Here is a 19,632-nt window from a genome sequence, read left to right as displayed (position 1 = left end):
AAGCTTGTTTGTTTTTTTTTAATTACATGACCACGAAAATGTTATGAGTTGTAGCATGTTTGTGTTTCTAATATTGTTTTTCAGGATATGTTATTATAACTTGAGCAGTTAAGTAAAATACTTGCTTTTCTTGTAGTGATTCCCTCCCCACAATAGACACACACATCATGTCGCCTGGTAGGGTCAATCATAAAGTAGCATAAATATTTCTATTTTAGCTTCAGTATTAACTTAATAGTGCTTTTGTGCTGTTGGAGTCCCAAATCTGATGTGTGCCATACTTGAATGGAGCTCTGTCCTTCATATAGTGTGTTTTCTCTCTTTCTCATTTGAGTAACCCAAGAACTTATTCTAATTTGAGGCATTGCATAAATGCTTTATGGCAGTTGATTTATTCCTTTCAGGCTTCTTGATAATTAAGTGATTAGTTAATTACTTTTTAACTTTCTTGTTAAAATCTTTCCTGGAAGTATATTTTGTATTGGTGCAAACTATCTCTTTTATGTTGCTGAGGTAATTAGGTCCCAGTAAGGAGGGAAACACTTTGGGTTTGATATAGTCTGACTGTTACTTGGTTACTCTGAATAAGTATCTCAGCTATTTTTATTAGAAAATGAAGGGAGCTTTTGATGGCAGTAGTTGAATTTTTATTTCTTAACAAAACAAAGTTCATGATTTTGACTTTATGAGCTTTGAATTAAAAGAGCGTTAAACTAACCTTCCTTTATTTAAAATCCATTTAATGGATTTGGCGATTCCTAATAAAAAGAGGTTCCCATTCTATACAAGCAAATAGGAAACATTCTATAAAACCAAACAAGAAACAATCAAAACAAAAACTCTGTAAAGTTTTTCTGTGAAATTAAAATTGGAGTAAGAAGGTAGTCAACTGGGCATTCTGGTGTGCCTTTTTTATCTGCAACATCATTTGACATAATTTAGATTTCAGTAATTAAGAAATTACATTGCAACAGAAAGTTTTTAAGAACCTTTTTTGTAACTTAACACAATGCTATTTGAGATTGCCAGCAAACTCTTAAAACTCCTGGACCCTGGCTCTCTTCTCTTCTGGCTTCCCTCCTAGTCATGTCTTGGCTACTATCCAGAGCTGACAACTTTCACCCAGGACTGAAGGGGAGATTTGTCTAGTGTAAGAAAGATTTTTGAGTCATCCTAGATTTTCTCATCCAGATGGGCAAGTAGGAGGGGTGGCAGTATCATTGTATATATGTGGGTGATATCATTATGCCATGCATGCAGTGTAGCAATTAATTTACTCATACTTCTGAGTTCCAAATATCCTTCTTCAGATGTTCCTTACTGGCAACTATATTGTGTTAACTTCAAAATTAATACAAAAATTATTCACAATTTATGTCTAAGTAAGGGATGCACAAATACCTTTACTTCTCCATTTCTAAATATATACATATACTGTACCAAAAAGGCTTCACATCTTAGCTAGTAACATAAAAACACTTAGAATCTTTTAATAGGAGAATATAGAAGTTCTAGTTTCAAGATCTCTGCTAAAATCATTATGCTAAAGCTGTCTGAATGTTTCGGGTTATAATAAGGCAATTTATTATCCATAGTGTGTTCTTCCTAGAGTGAATTGTTATTATTATGCTTTTAAGGGTTTTTAAAAGCAGTTGATTTTAGATTCTTTTAAATAAATTTACCTACCTTTATCTAAAAGACCATTTAGTATTCATGTTATGATTTGAAAGACCTTTTGACAAGAGTAGTTTTAAGATATGATTACATCAATATACCACACTCCCTGTGAACCTTGGAGGTAAAGAAGTAACTTCAACACTATTTGAACTTTTGAAAAGTAAGTACATTTATACGCTCAAATATCTTTTATGCTCTTCCAAATAACTGGAAGACTGAAATGAGTTTATAATTAAGATAAAGTTTTATCTCATTCAGAAACTTAGATGTTATTTTCATGTAATTTCTTGTGCTTTTTATTTTATGGACATTTTTCAAATTCCATAGAACTTTCACAATTAATCTCGTTTGCCATATTACATAAACTGTTTTCCAAAATTGCTGTGCAGAAAGCAGTAAAGTCACTGTTAAATGTAACTTATTTTATGGTAATATTAAAAAGTTTATTCTTGTTCTGATACTTCATAGAAGCTTTTAAGATAGAATTTAATTTGTAGTTTATAACTGATGTAAATCTATGGAACTTAGAAGCATAATAAATGAAATATATGAATGAGTTTCTGAGATTTTAAAATCTAGGCTATCTTTATATTTTATATTAATTCATTAGTTTTCCTCTGCAAAGTAGACAATTGATTGTTTTAATCCCCCACAGATTTTCTTAAAAAGACTTACAATGTAGACAAATGTTACAGTAGAAGTAGTTTATTTAGTAAGTTTTAAGGTTAAAGTAAGGAAAGAAATCCTCTTTGAAATAACAAATGTCAAGTTGACCATTTAAATATGCAGGACCTTGCTTATATCCTACTAGAATGGAAGGCTAAATCCATCCTTAAACCTTACAATTTCTATTATTCATATCATTAAGAAAGCCCCAGTTTCTATCACTGAAATCCTAATAGTTGAATTCCAACAGAAATTGACTTTTATCATTTTAGCTTCAGCTATTTAGATACAAAGGCTTAGTCTTCTAGTATAGATAAAAGGAAATCTGACCTTTTTGATTAAGAAATATTGTCAGTAGCCTTTATAAGTGCTTGTTCATCTGAGGGTCCATGACAGGAGTACTCTTCCCAGTTGAGTTTATCCTAAAAATGAAATGATAAGAGTCTGCTGGTTGTTATCTAAGATCCTTCTTAATGGGAGAACCACATGGTTATTCTTCTCCCACTTGTTCTCACCCTCTACAACCAACTCAGCCTTACCCCACCCCCACCCCAACATTGTTCAGTACTCAGCACAATGAATCATTTTCAAGTTGACTCATTGTGAACTGTCTCCCAGCTGTTGGAATGTCTGGCAGACATTTTTGTTTGGGTGAAGAATAACTGGCTGAAACCCAACCTGGATGAGTTTGATATAATGGTCTTTGGCTAAAGAAATATTGAGAGGAGCGTGTTTATGGCCTCTGAAACCCCTGTTATTCCTGGAGTAGGACCATCCCCTGTGGCATAGAACTGAAAGTAAGGGATCAATCTGGATTATTTTCTCACCATTGAATGAAAAATTGCCTTGAAAAAAAATAAGCATTTCCAAATGATGTTTGTTTTTCTATACTTGGTGCCCCTGTGATTGAAAGTATTAAAGACAATTAAGGATAATTATTTTTGCTGCTTCCTTTTAAGAGTTCTAATTCAAAGGCTGTAATATTCTTTTTATAATATACATTTCTACCTACAGAGGAATTTCAAAGTACTGCCCTAGATGTGAGTTAACTAGTCACTTTAGCATAATATTTAGTGACAGATTGCTATGTATTTCAAACCAGGCAACATTGACCAGCCCTCTTTTATTTTTCATTCTTACGTAGTCTTTGTTAAGAGGACTTAAGAAACAAGGGAATACCCATAAGCTCAATTGTCAATCACATTTTAGAAAGTGAACATATGATTATATTTGGACTTTTCTTCTACAGGGATATAGTATCAGACTGTAAGTTGTCTCAACTGTTTTACATTTCCCATCCTTCTTCAAAAGATTAATTTTAAAATGGTAGACATTACCAGTGTATAAAATAGGAGTTTCAAAGTTATCAAAATTTTATAAGCAACAATTTTTTTCAACGTATCTAGATCTCCAGATGAAACATTTTTCTAAAAATGTTTTTTTCTAACCTTTAAAATAATTTACTAACCTATCACCCTATCAAGGGTTATAAGGCAGACTGAATTATATAAAATAAAATGATTCAAGCAAACCTGAAGAGTATTAAATGGTTGTATTTTTAGTTGTTATATTTGTTATAGCCTTGAAATTCTGGGTATTTTAGACATATTGATATTTAAAATGTGATGTATTTTTATATTACATTGTATACACTGTGTACATAATGTACATTATGTACACTATATTTTATAATGTATTGTTGAGCAGTTCTTTTGGTTCAGGTCTGATTGTGTTGGGAAGAAATAGGGAGGCTACTAGTCTAGTGCTGGTCGTCTAGCACCTTTTCTTTGCCTTTATTGTTGCCCCAGAGCCAAATAGCAGCATCTGGAAAGAAAGAATGGAAGACTCCAGAGCTGGTCATGCTGCAGACCCTTCCATGTTTCATGGTAACAGAGGACCTCAGCTGTTATAGGGCTGGGACCTGGTCCCAGCTGACAGATGATTGTGGGATCTTGTCTTCCATATTCTATTTACTGTATACTGCTTCTGAATCCTAGTGTTTATCAGATTTCTCAATGGACAATGGGTAATTTGAAAAATAATAGTATGTGAAAATAAAGGTAGCTTTGCCTCTTTAAGACAAGAGAAAAAGTACTTGACCTTTTCTACAAAAACTAAGGTACTCCCCCTCACTCTTCAAATTAGAATAGCATACCTTCATGGGCTGGAATTTTCAATCAAGGGCTTATTTTTCATCCAGTTTGCTGCCCTTGTTAGCTTTAACTTTTAAGTTATTTCTCTGTGTTGATAGTATGTGTTCTCTACAATTTGTCGTTGAGATGGCATAAGGACATTGCCTAGATGGTATATTTTAAATATAACATGAGTGTTTTGTTTCTTTGTTTTACAGAATAAAGCAGTTATTGCTCGTGTTACAAACTTGTCAGATACAGTAGTTGGTCTGGAATCATTTATTGGTTCTGAGAAAGAAACCAACCCATTATATAAGGATTATCATGGTAAGCAACACCATTAAGAGTGAAAGGGGCCTGTTCTTGTTGCCTGAAAGAATCTGGACAAATATCTACTGTCATGTAACATGAATTTTATTTTATAATAAATCTGTTAAATGTTTTTCCTTCCTGGCCAGTTTTTTATGGCAGTTTGTCACCAAGCTACATTAACTCTATGAACCATGGTAACTATTTGAAAAGTGTCAAACCCAGGTACTAAGGCATGGCTCAGTCAGAGGTACATTTTGTACCTAAAGTTGCTGTGAAATCAGTCACACTTATTAATATTAGAAATAAATATTATATTAATTATAATAACAGCTATGTATAGTGGTTTATACTTTACAAAGCTTAACTGTATGATATATAAAATTCATATGGTAATATAGTTAAAAAGTCCCAGTCAGTCACATTTTCAGAAAGTGAACATCTTTTATTATATTTGGACTTTGTTCATTTTGTTGCTGGAGTTATGAGCAAATTTTAAAGTATTACTACCCTAGCATAAACACTGGTCAATTAACCAGGCTTTTTACTTTTATTTTTTGAAGATATTAATAGTGTTTTAGCCATTTGGTTAATTTGGGGATTTTTTTAAAATAAAAGTTTCTATATAGAACTGTTGAAATAGGATAAGTTTAGTAATTATTCTTATCTTAGCTCTAAACTGAATATAGAGTGTGGTTAATAACAGATTTTTACCTGTTTTCTTTTTCTGAGTAAATACTAATTATTTCTATTATTATTGTGGAACTGCTAACTTCCACGGACATCTTAGTCTAAAGACTGAATACCTTATTTGAAGCCTGCTACAAGATCGTGTAAGATTGTGATCATAGGACTGTGGCAATTTCTAGAGTCTATCAAATAAAAAATTCTAAGATACTTATAACCACCAGTGCTTTGAAGAGTTGACATAAAACTTTTTAAAAAATAATGAAATAGCACATACTAATAGTCAAGTATTTTTTAAAAGGCTAGAAAATATAAACTATGAACCCAAAGTATGTAAAATAATTTACCTCATAATCATTGCATAAGAGCGCGTGTGGTATCAGCCCAGATTAACCCTCTGTATCATTCATTTACTATGTTACTGTTTACTTTGATAGAAAGAGAACTGTTCAGATTTAACTATTTCCCTTGCTTTTTCTAAAATTTATATTAAGCTGTAATTGATGTATAATATTGTATTAGTTTTAGATATAGAGCATAGTGTTATGTATATACTAAGAAATTACCACAATAATTTTAGTTACATCCATTACCACACTAGTTACACCTTTTTTTCTCTATTAGTGAGAATTTTAAGATTTACTCTTTTGGCAACTTTTAAATATATGATATGGTATTGTATAGTCACCATGCTGCACTTTATAGCTCCAGGACTTAAGTATCTTATAACTGGATAAAATACTTTATTGTTTACATTTTCTTTTAAAACAACTCAAGTTAAACATTACCTTTATAAGTTATAACTGAATATCTTTTATAAGTACTAAGATTTTATAAGTTTAGTATAATATAAAATGATATTTTATATTCAAAAAATATTATTTTGATTGAAATATTTCAAGGATTGAAAAGCTTTAATTTTTTTGTACTGTACTCTCTGGACTGATTATTTTTTTTCCCACAGATTAGTGGGTAGTTCTGATGATCAGTAAAGTTTCTATTAATAAGAAGGACCTGAGAATCACTGATTCATTCTGTAAAGCCTCCTGATTTAATAGTTAGCTAAACAAACACTTAACAAGGTTAAAATCGAGATGTGCCAATGTATGGTGTGATTATTTCTAATATATTTTACTAAAAAACTCCATGTGGGATATTTTTAATTTGTATGTAAAAGCTATCTTCTTAATAACACCTTTTGCATTTTCTTAAGTTTAAAAAATTGTCAGATATTTTAGTGATATTTTTGAAGAAGCCGTTTCTAATGGAGGTTGACCTTTTTAAACTAACAACAATACATTATTAAGCATCCAAATACACACACACACAAAACTATATATATTGTACTTGAGAAGCAGTTACATAAATAAGATTTATCTAATTTGTTCAAATCTGGCTTTGCCTTCTTCCCCATGTTGAGGGATCAATGTCTTTGGAATGGTGATTTTTAAATGTGGGCTGAGTCAGGCAGAGAGATGCATTGAAGAATCTTCCATGTCTTCATCTGTGGCAAATGACCCTGAGTTTAGTCAGAAACTGCATTAAGCTGCACAAAAACCATCCAGTGCCCTTGTCAGAAAAAATTAGCAAGTGTTTCTACTGACAAGAGGCCAAAGCTCACGGTTTACCTAGCACTGTTACAAAGCTTATAACAGCTCCATGAAGGTCTGACATGCCACAGAAATGAGTGTCTTGGGATGGCGTGGGGGTTAATGTTTGATCCTAGAGTGTGCTCTGAAATGTAGTTTTCTTCAGTGGTTTGTTCAAGTCATTAATAAGGTGAATAAAATGAAATACTTTTCATTAGTGCTTCACTGATGATCAGTAACCCATAAGCCTTGTTTTGCTGGCTGCTTACTGGTGCATTTAATAAAATAAAGATCACTCAGTGGTGCCGTGGGCAGCATGCAAGGTGATAGCCATATTTGCTTACTGTAAATACAAGAGAAAATCACAGACAAGCCAGCTGTAGTTTTGACAAGTACTAAGATCCCTCTTTACATCTGTACTTCTCTACCAAAGTGCAATTAGTTTTCCTCGCACAAGGATTTCTGTTTATCTTATTCTGCCTGATTACTTGAGTATAATCACACCATTTGCTTCATTGCTCCTGGTAGTAAGCTCCAGTTTTAAAAGGGGGAGGATGCTTGTGTGTAAATTTACAGAATTCTGCTGTAAGACTCTTGAATTTAATGCATCCAATGACAGCGTGTTTGAATTTTTTTCTTTTCATTTCCTTTCCACAAGGTCTTATTCATATACGGCAGATTCCTCGACTTAATAACTTGATTTATGATATATCAGATGTCAAAGACTTAGCTTTTAAATTAAAAAAGAAGCTGTTCACCATTGAGGTAAGAGAGAATTTTTATGTTTGAGTTCACAGTCTTGAGGTAAAAGTGTCTGTCTCTCTTTTTTTACTTTAATGCAGTTCATAGGTGATATTTCATGCTAAACATTTTTAAGTCCTTTGGCTGTAACAGAATAATTTATGTTAGACTATTCTTTTTTGTCTTTTATTCTAATGGTATATCAGAAGAGTACAGCAAAAATGATTTTCTTTTAAATGTCTGTTAAAAAGTAAGCTCCAAACTTACATGGTAAGTATCATATGCATATTTCCAAGGCATTCAAAAGCATATTTAATTACATGTTAATGAACTGTGCTTATTTATGTGTGGAATGTGAATGATACCCACAATTGTGTATGCCGAAGAATAGAGGATTCTTATCTACATTCTAAAAGCAGGTTTCTTTACTATTCGTGAAATCATCATTCTGCTTTCTGTGCTGAATAAAACAAAGTATAATTTACACTAGTGTCTTTAAGTAAATTTTCTACAGAAACTTAAACATTTTTTGTGACTTTTATGCCATCAATAGTGACAGAAAGGAGTAGTACAAAAGATTTATTTCAACTTAATCTTGCTAAAGAGCAAATGAACATAGCACTATTAAGCAATTAAAGTTGACATATTTATTAACGAAATAAATGCTCAGAAGAGAGAGAGATCGCTTTTGGGTGATGTGATAGTTATCAGTATAGTCGGTGCAATTTTTTTTTTTTTAACAAAGACATAAAACAGCCAAGCAGCCTTGACAAACCATTTTGTTTAATCTCTTTTCAAATGAAAAGCTCTTAAGCAGGCCACTTGTCTTAACTGCTTGAAACCATAAAAAGAGAGAATTGCCACCAATAAATTAGCATATTTTTAACTTCATCACCAAATGATGGTCAATGTGGCTTGGCACTGCTTTGGTGTTTGGGACTTCACCCTTAAGTGACCATTCTGGCCCTTTTTTGACCCTCTGCCCTCTTTAGCTGGCCACTTGATAAGGTAACTTAATGGTTCTCTCTCTTTTTCTCTTTCCCTTCACATTTGCAAGTAGCACTAACCTATAAATCATTGTAAGGGCCCTATCCAGTGACAAATTAATGTGCCCTCCTCCTAATTAATGGTCATCAATGTCCTTAATTATCTAATCCTATTGAGAGCAGTTAATAGTTAATCAGGCAGCCAGTTCTTCAAGCAGGTCATCTCTGCAGGAGTGTTGGAAGTTTCTCATCTGGGGATACTCCCTTCAAAAGCCACTTAAAGCCAAAAGAAGGAGAGTGTAGAAATAGTGATTCTTGAGCTAATTTGCCTTAGTTCTCGAAAGGAGCCATTGAAATGGAACCCAACACTGTAATTGTTCAATACTGCTTCAGTTTTCCTGACAGAATGTTGAGTAATTTACCATAATGCTGCTAACACTTTTAGAAGGATAAAGTTAACAGTAGTTAGCATCACAAGGAAAGCATGCCTCCTCATTTTCTTTTAGGTTGAATTTATATATTTAATGAAAGATGTAAGATTTTTTTCTTCATGTGGCACTGTTCTCCTAAGATGATTATTCGGATAACCAGGTCTAAGGTATCATGTCTGTCACCACACAAACTAAGCAACAAGAATCCCTAGTGAAAAAAATGTTGCACCCAGAGAAGATGGTTAGCACAGTAATATGAATTCATAAAAATATGAATGCTTATTCCCTCCCTCTCTCTCTCTCACATACACACACACATACAACTGGGTCTTATTTCATTGGTGAGGGAGTAGAAATAAAGGACTTATATAATGGCAAGTGGGACCTCTCCTTTGAATAACTTTAGGTTCTCATAGTAACTATATGTTGCCACTGGAACTTATAAAAGATCTAGGTTTCTGTTCCGTTACTCTCTCTTCCCACTATTCTAAACTAAGAGAACCAGTATAATTGGTCACCCTATGATTTGGAACCAGTACTTGAAAACAAAACACAAGTAGATGGTAGTTCTTTTTAAAGTTAATACTCAGTGCACTTGATCAAATCCTTTACCTTTTGGGCTTATAACCTAATGAATATGGTTTTTTCTTAAGTATAGAAATAACAGTGAAACATATTCTAGATAATTTTTTTATGCCATAACATTCAATTTAGTAAGTAGAAAAACTACAATTAAAGAATCCAAGCTAACAGAAGTACATACATACAGGATAAAATCGTATACTTTTAAATATAGCACTAAATTATATGTTATAAAATGCATATAGAAATAGGTCGGAAATATCACGGGTGCTGGAAGGATTCCTCTATCAAGTGACAGTGTTTTAATATGCTCAACAAATAAATATCTTTTAAATCTGCCTCAATATGTAAAAAATGAGGAAATGTACACTATACTAGTGTGTAAAGTTTGAGGCTCTAATGCGCCAGACGTTGAATCCATGTCTTTCAGAAGGAAAGGGGGTTTCAGCGGGTAAAGCAAAAATAACTTAGTTCTCATTCCATGCAGGTAGATTTGTTACATGTTGGAATTTACTGTGAGTAACATGGTCTCAAAAGGTGGCACAAGTGGAAACTCGGGGCAAAAGAAACAAGTAAAAACCCTCATGTCTATTTTTAGCATCCATTTTCTTTGATTTAATAAATCATTGCCTTTTTTACCTATGAAAACTGAATATGTTTTTATAACAGCTACCCAGGGCCTCTAATAGGTAGAGCAACTTTAATCAATAATCTCTAATTTCTTTGAGTGATTTGAAGAAGGCAAAAGAATATTTCTTCCTTTTCAGAGCATGTATTGGTATTTGTCCAGATTCAGGTGGGAGCATTTGTCTAATCACAGTAAATTTTTACTGATACTTAGTATTCATCAGTTATAAAGTTGTATAAATTAGCCGCCCTACCAAAACAACAGCAGAATCATATCTATAGTAATGACCCTAAAATCCTGGGATGCAGTCTGAATAAGTAAAAGAGAAAGTTTAAAGTTGATTAAACATGGCTTCAGGTTAAAAGAAAAAGCTTTCCAATTCTCTGAATGTTGATAATCTTTGTAAATCATATGTAGTAATTCTCTAGCAAATATGATCAGCATATTTGATTAACCATAATATACTATTTATTTCTTGACCTTACCATAGCTCCATTCAATTGTAGTTAGCATTTGTTAAGCCTTTACTGCATACCCCGCACTATTCTGGCTTATTATATTTTCTATATTGTGATTAAATATGTTATATGAAAAGGCTTTAAAAGGTATAATAATAGACTAGATGTATAGAAACTATGTCTTTTTCATCTTTGTATTTATCTATCCCCAAACTAAGAAGAGTCATAGGTTTAGTAGGTATAAAATCTTTCCTTAAATATATGTAATATAGATAAATTGAAGAGTTTAAAGAATAGCCCAAATAATGCAGCTATAAATATTGTGTAAGTTCCACTAGTCAGGTGACCTATAAACACTACCTTTTCAGTTAAGTTCTATAAAATGTATAAATTGGTTATATAACTTCACTTCCAAGTGAAATAACTACTTAGATTTGTAGTTTTTCAGTTTCTCTAATTTTCTCTAAGGCTTCTCTAACATTGGGATCCTCATTAACCAGTTTTCTGTCTGTATTAGTAATTATGGTGCAATTATAGTACCTAAGAGATTTGGTAGGATTTGAAATGTGACTACATTTAATTTGCTGACATCATAAGATTAGCATTTTTACCTGAGTTTTATATTATTGTACTGTTTTAATTTTGTATTGTTAAAGCTTGGTCATATCTTAACACACTCTAGTAATCAAGTTTTCTAGTATAAATGATAATAATGTGTTATTATGTTAGATCCAGACTCCATTAAGGTTATTACAAACATGTTTTCTGCTTTGGTGATGGGACTGTTTTCCAGCTCTAAGATTCAGTGTTTTGAAGTTCACATCAGGAAGTGCAGTTACAGGGGTACACTGAAATAAGCAAAAGGCTTAAACTATTCACTGCAACTTTTCAATATAAGGATAAACAATACTTACATAGCCTTTTAATCGGTTCAAAAATAGGTATCATAAATATCGTATTTTGTATGCTAAATGAATACTAAAAGTTCAGAAAATCAAAGGAAATCAGCTTTACTCAAAGTTGTCTCTTATACTTTGCCCCTAATTCAGAATACAGGACCTCAGCACTTTTCCAATCACCAAGAACTTTTCCTCACAGAATAATTGATTAACTGGCATTTATTAGCTGTTATTTTTACATAGTTAGTAGATTTATTCTTAAGTATTAAGACCAGTATTTGCCATCCATATAAATTTGCCTTATGTTAATAGCATAGTATACTTGATACGATTCAGTAGAATTTTTTTGAAATTTTTTACATATTAGAAAAGCATAGGCTTTTGCAAACTATAAGCATGTCAGTCACTATGACAACCTTGGAAAATTTAGACTGTTGCATGCTATCTTTGGTCCTAGGTTTCCTTACTCCCCTACTTTTTTTTAACAGCTTTTCCTGTTTTTAAATGAGAAGTAGAAAGATGAGAGCATGCTTACCATATCTAGAGGTAGGGAGAAGGGATAGTTACATGTCAATTCACAGTTATGTCACTAAAATTTAAAAAGTAGAAACAGGACTTCCCTGGTTGTCTAGTGGTTAAGACTTCACCTTCCAATGCTGGGGGTGCAGGTTCAATCCCCAGTTGGGGAGCTAAGATCCCACATGCCTCATGGCCAGAAAACCAAAGCATAAAACAGAATCAGCTTTGTAACAAATTCAGTAAAGTCTTTAAAGGTAGTCCACATCAAAAAAAAGCTTTAAAAATAAGTAGTCAGACATATATGTGTGGCTCAGGAGCATTATTCAGTTGGAGTATCAGGAACCATGTAGTCCAGGTAGCCCTTTCTGAGAAAGGGCTGCACAAGTTTTAACTGGTATTTCAAATCCCAAATTACTACAGTCAGCAAAAGAAACCCAAAGTGGAACCTCGACATCTAGTCATATAGACAAAATCATCTGTCAAAAGTAAACCCAAATTAACATTCTGTAACAGAAATATTTTATACTGTCCACATTTTAATGTTCATTTTATTACCATCTCCATATTTGCACTTTTATTCTCAAGTGATGTAGACATACAGTAATATCACATAGGTTTCACAGATTCTCCAGAAGCTGGATTACTATTCTGCTCTATATATTTCACACATCACAGTGGGCCTATCAAAAGTGCATACCACCTTAAGAAGAACACAGTTTTGAGACTCTGTCTAATCCTATTTCTTCCCACTTTGGAATCTTAATTAGAAGAGATAAGGGGGAAAAAAAACATCATTTAACTAAATTATTGTCCTGAATCTGTAGCAAAAGGTATAATCCGCAATTGGGCCAATTAGTGAAGCCCATAGTTAGCTATGCTGCAGCGAACAATTTGATTAGATCTGACACCATCCTAGTTCCCACTGTTGTTTTGCCAGGTATGATGGTCAGACTTCAAAGAGCTTGAGGCATCAGCAGGGCAAGGTTTGGAGGCCAGCTTAGGTCCGGTCGTTAATCTCTCTGCTAAAACCACAGCAGCTCTCACACAAAACAAGCTTACACCACACAATCATGCGGTATTAAAGTTAGGCTTGAGTCATGTCAATTTGCCTTTGATTTTTTGATGATTGACCAAAGATGGCTACATGACTAGACACATGCTAAAAGTATACTGATTAGGTAAGTTCCCAAAATATTTGAAGTATTTTTTAACTTCCTATATAAATGTTGTGAAAGCTTATTCCCTTTGATCAAACTTCCAAAGTAATAGTACTGTATTGGGGGGTGGGGGTGGGAATGAGTGTTTCTTACTGGTAGCATGAATCCCAAACTTTTCACTTACTGCTTCATAAAAGTTTGTCTTTACATTAATAATTCTTTCAGGAGAATGTAAAAGGAAATTGTTTCTAAGTGGTAAGTTTTTTAAAAATCTATTTCGTGCTGAAAGAAAGAACATTTTTCCCTGAGTCATTTATGTTCACTGACAATTTTCTGAAATTTCTTTATAATTATTTTCCACTTATATGTTGAGTAAAGTGCCCTTCCAGGATGTGATTGCATAAGTGTTCTTTTCTCTGCATTCTGATTTGTTGGAATATTGCAGCAATAGTGACATGTTTCCATTCTGAGAAAAGCCTAAGGCGGCTTTAGTATTATTCCAAATGATTGAAGCTGCCATCTTGCTGACTTTCCCTTAGGCAGCATAAGGCCTGTTTGCTTTTGTGTTCATTTCACATACTTCCTGTGAGCTGGGCTGGCAGAACATCAGTGCTTCATTTGGCAAGGAAGACTAAACTCATGTTTGGCTATCCCATATCTTAAAGTTTCTTTATGGTCTTCAATACCTAAGATATTAAACTTACAATTAATTACATCAAATGAGTCCTGTTTCTTTGAGAGATACTTTTAAATATTGTATGACACCTTGACTGTGAATCATTTTTATGTAAAAATGGTCCTTTGATAAATTGAACTTAAGGTCTGGTATTTCACATTCCACTAGTTTTATATTAATTCATATGATATTTTACTTCAGAAATTTAAGGAAAGCATATATTTGAATAGCGAGATAGTTGCATAAACCAAACGTCAAATACTTCAAATCTTGCCCAATAGTCTTCAGTCTCTGTGTCTCTGCTAAGGATTTTGTGGGACTTGCAGTGCAGTAATCCCCTCTTTGAGATCAGGATGATATAGATTCGGCATCCCCTCAAAGTGCAAAGAGAAAAAGATCTCCTTCCTAACTTTTGCAGATACAGACATTTCAGTATGTGTTTTATGATATGGCTCCAGGAAAATTGTATTGCAATACTTCAAGAAATTTTTTAAAGCCTTTGTAGAATTGCTGTAGCAGAATTCATCCAGTTTACATGTTACTCCCTAAAACCTTTCCTCCCACAATTGTTATTTATAGTGTGTAAGAAAGACAGAAAAAGAAGGTAGAAAATGATGACAAATCATGACTGTCCCATTTCATCAGCTAAATGCATATTTATGTTCCTAGAATATAAGAACATATACTTTATTAACATATCCTCCAGGATAGTTGGAAGGGTAAGATATATATCAGTTCAGTTCAGTCACTCAATGATGCCTGACTCTTTGCAACCCCATGGACTGTAACATGCCAGGCTTCCCTGTCCATCAACAATTCCCAGAGCTTGCTCAAACTCATGTCCATCGAGTTGGTGATGCCATCCAACTGTCTCATCCTCTCAACCTCATCCCCTCCTCCTCCCGCCTTCAGCCTTTCCTAGCATCAGGGTCTTTTCCAATGAGTCAATTCTTCGCATCAGGTGGCCTGTTTTGGAACTTCAGCTTCAGCATCAGTCCTTCTGATGAATATTCAGGACTGATTTCCTTTAGGATTGACTGCTTTGATCTCCTTGCAGTCCAAGGGACTCTCAAGAGTATTCTCCAACACCAGTTCAAAAGCATCAGTTCAGTTCTCAGCTTTCTTTATGGTCCAACTCTCATATCCATACATGACTACTGGAAAAACCATAGCCTTGACTAGACGGACCTTTGTTGGCAAAGTAATGTCTGCTTTTTAGTATGCTGTCTAGTTGGTCATAGCTAGTCTCTCACTATTTCCACTGTTTCCCCATCTACTTCCCCATCTATTTATTATATATGTTAAGATATATATAACAGAGTTTAATAAATATGATATCCATGAACTTCGTGATAGATTAAATTAAGGTAGCTTTGAGGATACTGTTATACCAAAAACATCATTAGTCCTTCTTCAGTGTCTTTGTACAGCAAATGTCCAGAATATTCATTCCTCCTTTCCTTTTATGGTTTTCTCTTATCAATGGATTATAGATTAGATATTTCAATCATCCTCTTAGAGAGGTCTTCCCTCACTGGACTATCTGAAATACTCGCTCAATTATACTCTGTATTACCCCATTTCAATTCACAGTGTAACACTCATTCATGGGATTCTCTAGGCAATAATAATGGAGTGGGTTGCCATGCCTTCCTCCAGGGGATCTTCCCAACCCAGGAATCGACCCATGTCTCTTGCATTGGCGGCGGGTTCTATACCTCTAGTGCCACCTGGGAAGCCCATATTTATATGAGCCTCTTAATGAAAGTGAAGAGACTCTTGATGAGAGTGAAAGAGGAGAGTGAAAAAGCTGGCTTAAAACTCAACATTCAAAAACTAAAATCATGGCATCCGGTCCCGTCACGTCATGCAAATAGATGGGGAAACAATGGAAACTGAGAGACTTTATTTTCTTGCGCTCCAGAATCACTGCAGATGGTAATTGCGGCCATGAAATTAAAAGACAAGCTCCTTGGAAGAAAAGCTATGACCAACCTAGACAGTATATTAAAAAGCAGAGACATTACTTTGCTGACAAAGGTCTGTCTAGTCAAAGCTATGGCTTTTCCAGTAGTCTTGTATGGATGTGAGAGTTGGACTATAAAGAAAGCTGAGCGCCAAAGAATTGATGCTTTTGAACTGTGGTGTTGGAAAAGATTCTTGAGAGTCCCTTGAACTGCAAGGAAATCCAGCCAGTCAATCCTTAAGGAAATCAGTCCTGAAAATTCATTGGAAGGACTGATGCTGAAGCTGAAACTTCAGTCCTCATTGGCCACCTGATGTAAAGAACTGACTCCTTGGAAAATACCCTGATGCTCGGAAAGAATGAAGGCAGGACAGGAGGAGAAGAGGGCGACAGAGGATGAGATGATTGGATGTCATCACCAACTCATGGACATGAGCAAGCTCCAGGAGTTGTTGATGCACAGGGAAGCCTGGTGTGCTGCAGTCCATGGGGTCGCAAAGAGTTGGACACGACTGAGTGACTGAACTGATATATATATGTACGGATAAACACAAGTGTACGTGTGTATGTATATATACATGCATATTTATATATAATCTTTTAACATTCAAGTTAAAAATTCTTTCGTTCCTAGCAAGCATTTCTACTCTATTTTTATAAAATACGTTATGAAAATCAAACTGGTTTATCTTAGCATTTCTCTTATATAATATTTTTCTAAAAAAAATATATTTTTCTGTGTTATGTGTATATGTGTTTACATATTAGGTTAGCAAGATTGTTCTTTCCTCATTTTTTACTTATTTCTTCTGTATGGTAGAAGTTTTTAATAGAAAAATTAATTTGCAAACAATATAAAACCATTTTCTAAAAGACTATCCACATCTGTAGGATTTCTATATCTTAGTGAAATAAGGTGGGGAAAGCATTCTGTAAAGAAAATATGGCTCCCATATTCTAGTCAACTATATTGATATGGTTCAAAAAATGTCCCAGATTTTATTACAATATATTATTATTGTATCCACTTATGTTCTACATTAAGGTACTCTTTTTGTAATTAAAGCATAATTGACATCATTCAGGTACTTTAACAAATATTAATTTGCTCAGTTACTATGTTTTTATATTTTATATTTTTCTAAATTATTTTAATGTATTGTCTTTGGAGCATCAAAAATTATCTTGTGATAATTAAGGTACATACAACTTTTATAGTAAGAGTCAATCAAATTCAATTTTTCAAAAATTATAAAAGAAATTCTAATTTTGTCTCCCCTCTTATTATAACTGGTTCTAATGAAGTTTTGATGCATTCATATTAAAACCTTTTTTTTCTGTTGCCAATGTTTCATTTATTGGAAATTCTTTGAATACCACCTTTAGGCAAAACTAAACAGAAAATCTTATGGTCACAAAATATTTTCCTCTTTTATAAATTAATATTACTAAAAAAAAGTTTTCTACAGTTTAATAATAAGAAATTGTGTTGCTCATTAAGGAAACATGAGATTAAATATAAATTATTAATTTTTAAAAGGTAAGATTTGGGGGACAATAGTAAATAATTAAGAGAAACTGAGGTTGTAATGGAAATGCCTTTGGCCACACAACTAGTAAAGTAGTTCTCTTATTTAAGCAGAAATTAAAGTTTTGTCAAAGTTATTACTGTCATAACTCTGTACCACTGTGGACATTTCATAGAGTAGCCTGTTCAGGTTCTTTATATGTGGTACAGTGAAGTTCACTGAACTGTTTTGTCAGGTGCTGTCAAGTCAACCCACCATTGTTGTAGAGAATCAAACTAAATCATTTTGGCATGAGCCTTCCAGAAATAAGATACCCAATATGAATAGTTTAATGAAATTGAGTATTTAGTTTCAACTTTTTATAAGAGTGTAAAAAATATATAGCAGTCATTCAAAAATACAGTCAAAATATCTGACCCTATACTTTACTGAAAATTTATTTTGAATATCACCACTTAATATGAATAACAGTTGGAATGTATTTGGATGTGTTTTGTTAGGTATATAATTCCTCACTACACATTTTAATGTAGTAGAAGTTCCAATTGTATAGTCATTTGATAAAAAGAGAGGGGATATTTTTAACTACAATTAAAATTTTCTCATGTGAAAAATAAAGCTGTTATCAAATTTAACTATTTTTGTCTCCAGAAGCTATTGTCAAAAACAGTTGTATTTGATTAGATTTTAAGAATTTATAAGAATTATTTATGAATGTTCTAAATGTTTAATTCTTATATAATTAGAAAAATAGCTTATCTTTATGATCAAATTATTTAAAATGTATCCTTATAGCGTAGACTTAGTTAAATGCCTCAAAATTTTTATTTATGCATTTTGAGAGAGGAAATTTTTTGTTGATATTCCTGCTCAATAACCTAAGAAATATTTTACCAACTTATACTGTAGCTATGGTTTAGCACTGAAAAAGCTTTTAACACAAAGCCTCTTGGTGCAATTAAAGGTCACTTGTACGTATTATAATAGGCTACTCATTTACAAGATCTTTGTGAAGGGTCAATGCTATAGCATGAAATGGATTGCCCTTGGTGAGCCTGTAAATAAATGTGTCAACTTATCTTGTATTCAGTGGGCAAGGAAGAAAACTAACACAATACTAATCTATTAATGTTTTTATAAACAGCTGCTAAAATGTTGAACAAAACCAAATGCACTAGTGCTATATTCTTGACATAAATAATTATAGAAAATTGTTAGAGTATGTAACTATAGTTTTTAAGGGAAATTGCACACATACGCAATACACACACATCCACAAACACACCACTTTTTAATTAAATATATGGATCTTACTGAGCTATAGAAAAACACAGCACAGTGGTTGTGTTCAAATGGCCTTTACCATAAAGCTAACATGTCTCAAAGTGGCTAAGTTGTACTTAATCCCTTTTTTCTGTATTGAAGTTCAAAACTTGTCAGAGATAGGTATAAAAAAAGGAATCAAACTGGATAGTGATTTATTTTAGTTATCTTTTAAAGTCTTAGGGAAGAAAAACAGTTGGGCAGAAAACATACTCATAATGATCTGTACTAATTGAATTTAGTCACCTGATCTTTCAGTAAATTAAGACTTTAGAATAAAAATAAAAGTAATGATGAAGATACATCACGTAAAAAATTATTTAAAAAAATTATTTTACAATAATTTTAATATACTTGTATTTTGCATGTTTTATATATGTATTTATGAGCTCTACATAGTTTTTTATCCTCAAAATTATGTCAAATTAGTAAATATACATACACACACACACACACACACACACACACACACAAATGAAATAAATTTAACCAGCGCTTTCTAGGTTCTACCGTCTGAATTTGGCCACTCAGACACACAGCAACTTGGGGCTTCCCCGATCATTCAGACACACAACTACCCACTCCTAATTTTCTTTCTAGTTGCTGTGTACTATCAAAAATGAAAAATATTTAAATTTATAGTCAGTGCCAAAATAGATCTTCTGTGTCAAACAAAA

The 19,632-nt window shown here is 33.1% G+C and overlaps 1 protein-coding gene across 4 annotated transcripts in view; it reads left to right on the top strand.

Annotated features, from left to right (window-relative positions):
• Positions 1–19,632, top strand: part of ELP4 (elongator acetyltransferase complex subunit 4) — a 223,181-nt gene that overhangs the window by 86,230 nt on the left and 117,319 nt on the right. For all 4 annotated transcript variants that reach the window (XM_070473222.1, XM_070473221.1, XM_070473223.1 and 1 more), the window contains exons 8-9: positions 4,694–4,802; positions 7,719–7,825. In XM_070473222.1, coding sequence (XP_070329323.1) covers positions 4,694–4,802; positions 7,719–7,825 — 216 coding nt within the window. The remainder of the gene's footprint in view (positions 1–4,693; positions 4,803–7,718; positions 7,826–19,632) is intronic.

The sequence above is a fragment of the Odocoileus virginianus genome, chromosome 10, assembly GCF_023699985.2.
Source record: "Odocoileus virginianus isolate 20LAN1187 ecotype Illinois chromosome 10, Ovbor_1.2, whole genome shotgun sequence".
Lineage (NCBI taxonomy): Eukaryota > Metazoa > Chordata > Mammalia > Artiodactyla > Cervidae > Odocoileus > Odocoileus virginianus.
The sequence above is the reverse complement of the archived record's forward strand: the minus strand, read 5'-3'. Positions and strand labels throughout refer to the sequence as shown.